Below are 4,002 nucleotides of genomic sequence, written 5' to 3'. Positions count from 1 at the left end.
ATATTTTTTGACTGCATCCATGTTCACGTCGGATGGAAGATCTTAAGCATCCATAGTTGCAAGGACTAAGGCTCCTCCAGAGAAAACCTTCTTTACGAGATATGGGCCTTCGTGGTTCGGCGTCCATTTTCCACTTGGATCAGTGTGAATTAGCATAATCTTCTTCATTACAAGGTGTTTAATCTTGAGAATGCGAGGAAAGACCTTCTTGTCATGGTCCCTCTTGATGCGCTTCTGGTAAAGCTGACAGTGGCATATGGCTTCCAAGTGCTTCTCATCAATGAGGTTCAGTTGGTCAAATCGGGCTTGTACCCACTCAACTTCGTCAAGCTTCACATCGGTCAAAATCCTTAAGGAATGGATCTCTACTTCGACGGGCAGGACTTTGTCCATACCATACACTAGTGAGAAGGGAGCTTCCCCAGTGGAAGTGCGTACTGAGGTGAGATAGCCATGCAATGCGAACAAGAGCATTCTGTGCCAATCCTTGTAGGTTTCCACCATCTTCTGCATGATCTTTTTGATGTTCTTGTTAGCTGCCTCAACAGTGCCATTCATCTTGGGCCTATAAGGCAACGAGTTGTGGTGTTCGATTTTGAAGCTTCTGCACATCTCTTTCATTATTTTGTTATTGAGGTTAGATCCATTATCAGTAATGATCTTGTTGGGGACCCCATAACAAAAAATTATTTCCTTTATTATGAATCGAGCTACTACTTGTCTGGTGACGTTTTCTTAGGAGACTGCTTCCACCCATTTAGTGAAGTAGTCTATGGCTACCAAGATGAAGCGATGTCCGTTTGAGGCAGTTGGCTCTATCCGTCCGATCACGTCAATGCCCCACATGGCAAAAGGCCAAGGTGATGTTAGGACATTGAGTGACATTGGTGGCACATGGATCTTGTCGGCGTAGATTTGGAAGTTATGTCATGTTTGAATATGGCGATAATAGTCAACCTCCATGGTCATCTAGTAATAGTCGACTCTCAAGATTTTGTTTAACATGGCATGTCCACTAGCGTGTGTCCCAAAGGATCCCTCATGGATTTCCATATCTAAGCAAAACTGAATCATAATTTCTCTTGTATAATACCCATCCACTCAAGAAAAACTTGGATGATAACTTTCGAAGATACTTCTTGTCGGTGATGGATGCGTCCTTAGGTTACTCCTAGCTTTCCAGCAACTTCATGATATCGTAAAACCAAGAATAATCGTCGAATTCGTCTTCTGCTGCCAAACATGGGCATGCTTGTCCAAGTAGTTGAGGTGGAAAGTTGGTGCTTCATTTTTCCATTTGACCTTAAACATAAATGACAAAGTTTCCAGGGTGTCGGTAAATTGATTTTCCTCTCCAGGAATGTCATTGAATGTAATCTCGTCAAAGTATGGGGTCAGTTTTAGAACATGCTCTTTGTAAGGGATGAGCTTCCGATCTCGAGCCTGCCAATCTCCCTTGACTTGGCTGATGACCAAGGCTGAATCTCCATAGTCTTCTAGAATCTTGATCCTAAGATCAATTGTAGCTTCAATGCTGAAGATACAAGCCTCGTATTCTGCCATGTTATTGGTACATTCAAAACCAAACCTTGCAGTGAAGGGTAGATGGAAACCAGTTGGGAAGGTGATGACTGCCCCAATTCCATTTCCGTGAGCGTTAGAAGGTCTATAGAATACAAGAATCCACCGGGATCCCGATTCAGGTCCTTCCTTGGGTCCGAGTATGTTGTAGTCTTTGATTAGCATGATGTCCTCGTCGGGGAACTCAAAGCGCATGGACATGTAGTCTTCCAAGGGTTGGTGTGAAGGATATTCAGAAAATACACTCCTTTTGATGGCCTTTTGAGTGACATGTTGGATGTCGTACTCAGTTAAAGCTATTTGCCATTGGGATACTCTATCGGTTAGATCAGGCTTCTCGAAGATGTACCTGACGGGGTCCATCTTGGAGATTAACAGCGTTGTATGGGTGAGCATATAATGTCTTGTGCATTTGGAAGCCCAAGCAAGTGCACAACAAGTCTTCTCAAGCATTGAATATTTACTCTTGCAATCGGTGAACTTCTTGCTTAAATAGTATATGGCGTGTTCTTTCCTACCAGTCTCATCATGTTGGCCGAACACACATCCCATGGATCCTTCAAGAATAGTAAGGTACATTATCAGGGGTCTACCATGTGCAGGAGGCATCAGGATAGGAGGTTCTTGCAAATACTCCTTTATCTTCTAAAAAACGTTTTGGCAATCATCATTCCAAATGACAACTCGATCCTTTCGAAGAGTTTTGAAGATTGGCTCACAAGTGACCGTAAGGTGAGATATGAATCTAGCGATGTAGTTCAATCTGCCCAGGAATCCTTGGACTTCTTTCTTGATTTTGGGTGCAGGTATAACTTGTATGGCCTTTACCTTCTCAGGATCTACCTCAATGCCACATTTGTTGACAATAAAACCTAGCAGTTTGCCAGATCTTACTCCAAAAGTGAATTTGTTGGGATTAAGCCTCAACTTGAATTTCATTAGCTGTTCAAACAGATTTTCCAAATTGATAAGATTCTTTTCTTTGGTTTTGGATTTGATGATCATATCGTTAATGTAGACCTTGATCTCTCTAGGAATCATATCATGAAAGAGTGTAACGTTGGATCATTTGTAAGTTGCTATAGAATTCTTTAATCCTAAGGGCATGACCTTATAGAAGAAGGTACCCCATGGTGTTATGAAAGTGGTCTTCTTTATATCCTCCAGAGCCATCCGGATCTGGTTGTAACCGGTGAATCCATCCATGAAGGGAAAATAGAGAATTGAGCAGTGTTATCTATAATCAACACACATCCTTACTTTTCCGTCCTTTTTGGGCACATGCACAATATTGGCGATCCATTGGGGATAGTTGGAAACTGCTAGAAAACCGACACTGAGCTGTTTTTGCACTTTCTCCTTGATCTTCATAGCCATCCTAGGACGAGTCCTTATTAGCTTTTACTTAACGGGAGGGAAATCTTCTCTAAGAGGTAGACGATGTACCACGATATCAGTATCAAGGCCTGACATATCTTGGTAAGACCATGCAAACACATCCATGTAATCTTGTAAGAGCTTGACCAACTTTGTCTTCACCTTGTCTTGCAGAGCAGCACCTACTCTGACCTCTTTAGCTTCCTCTTCTGTCCCAAGGTTGACTACTTCCACTGGTTCCTTGTACGGTTGTATGACCTTCGACTCTTGCTTGAGTAACCATGCTAACTCTTTTGGGAGCTTGCAATCTTCATTATAATCTTTGTCGGCGTGATTAATCGGATTATCAAAGTCATATGGGAGAGGAACCAGTATCTACCAAGAATATTGATAACACAGTATCTACACACATAATGGAGATGTGCAAGGCATTTTTATGGTTTCTTCCCTCGGCAGGGAGCTCTTCATCACTGAATCACAGGCTCATATTGGTAGCTATGTTGTTGACCACTCCCGTGTATTGGCACACAAAGACTTCCTACGGTACTTAAGCAACTTTTAGAAACTTGAGCAAGGCATCGTGATATGCTTCAGAGCACATAATCGGAGACAACATGGAGATCTTTGATGGAGTTTGGTTGAGTTGTTCAACCACTCGGTAGTCACTTCTCTTTATGATGCGTAGGAATTCGTCTACCTCATTGGTTGGTAGAGAATGCTGCTTCTACTGGGCATTATCAATTCGTTTGCCTTTGTCATTGGTCGAAGGACTGCTAGTGTCAATTGGGAGAGATATGGGAGAAAAAATCCTACCGCTCCTAGTGAAACCACCGGTGTTGGCTATGCTGATTATTGGTTCGTTAGACGTCATCGGATTTTCTTGCATCTTCTGCCCATGGATATAGACTATGCAGTCATACACCCACAGAAATTCCTTTGTGTCATTATAAGGAAACGACGTCGGGACTGTTATCACCATCAGAGTGATGGGAGTTACTGAGAGGATCATTTAAAAAAGACTGTAATGAATCTGCAATGGTAGAA

The 4,002-nt window shown here is 42.4% G+C and overlaps 1 protein-coding gene across 1 annotated transcript; it reads right to left on the bottom strand.

The window, feature by feature from the left end:
* Nucleotides 1–1,188: 1,188 nt before the first annotated feature.
* On the bottom strand, nucleotides 1,189–2,160 carry LOC127122758 (uncharacterized). The gene has a single exon (XM_051053046.1). The coding sequence runs from the start codon at nucleotides 2,158–2,160 to the stop codon at nucleotides 1,189–1,191; it is 972 nt and encodes a 323-aa protein (XP_050909003.1).
* Between the last annotated feature and the right edge of the window lie 1,842 nt (nucleotides 2,161–4,002).

The sequence above is a fragment of the Lathyrus oleraceus genome, chromosome 2, assembly GCF_024323335.1.
Source record: "Lathyrus oleraceus cultivar Zhongwan6 chromosome 2, CAAS_Psat_ZW6_1.0, whole genome shotgun sequence".
NCBI classification, from domain to species: domain Eukaryota; kingdom Viridiplantae; phylum Streptophyta; class Magnoliopsida; order Fabales; family Fabaceae; genus Lathyrus; species Lathyrus oleraceus.
This window is presented reverse-complemented; position numbering and strand designations above follow the sequence as displayed.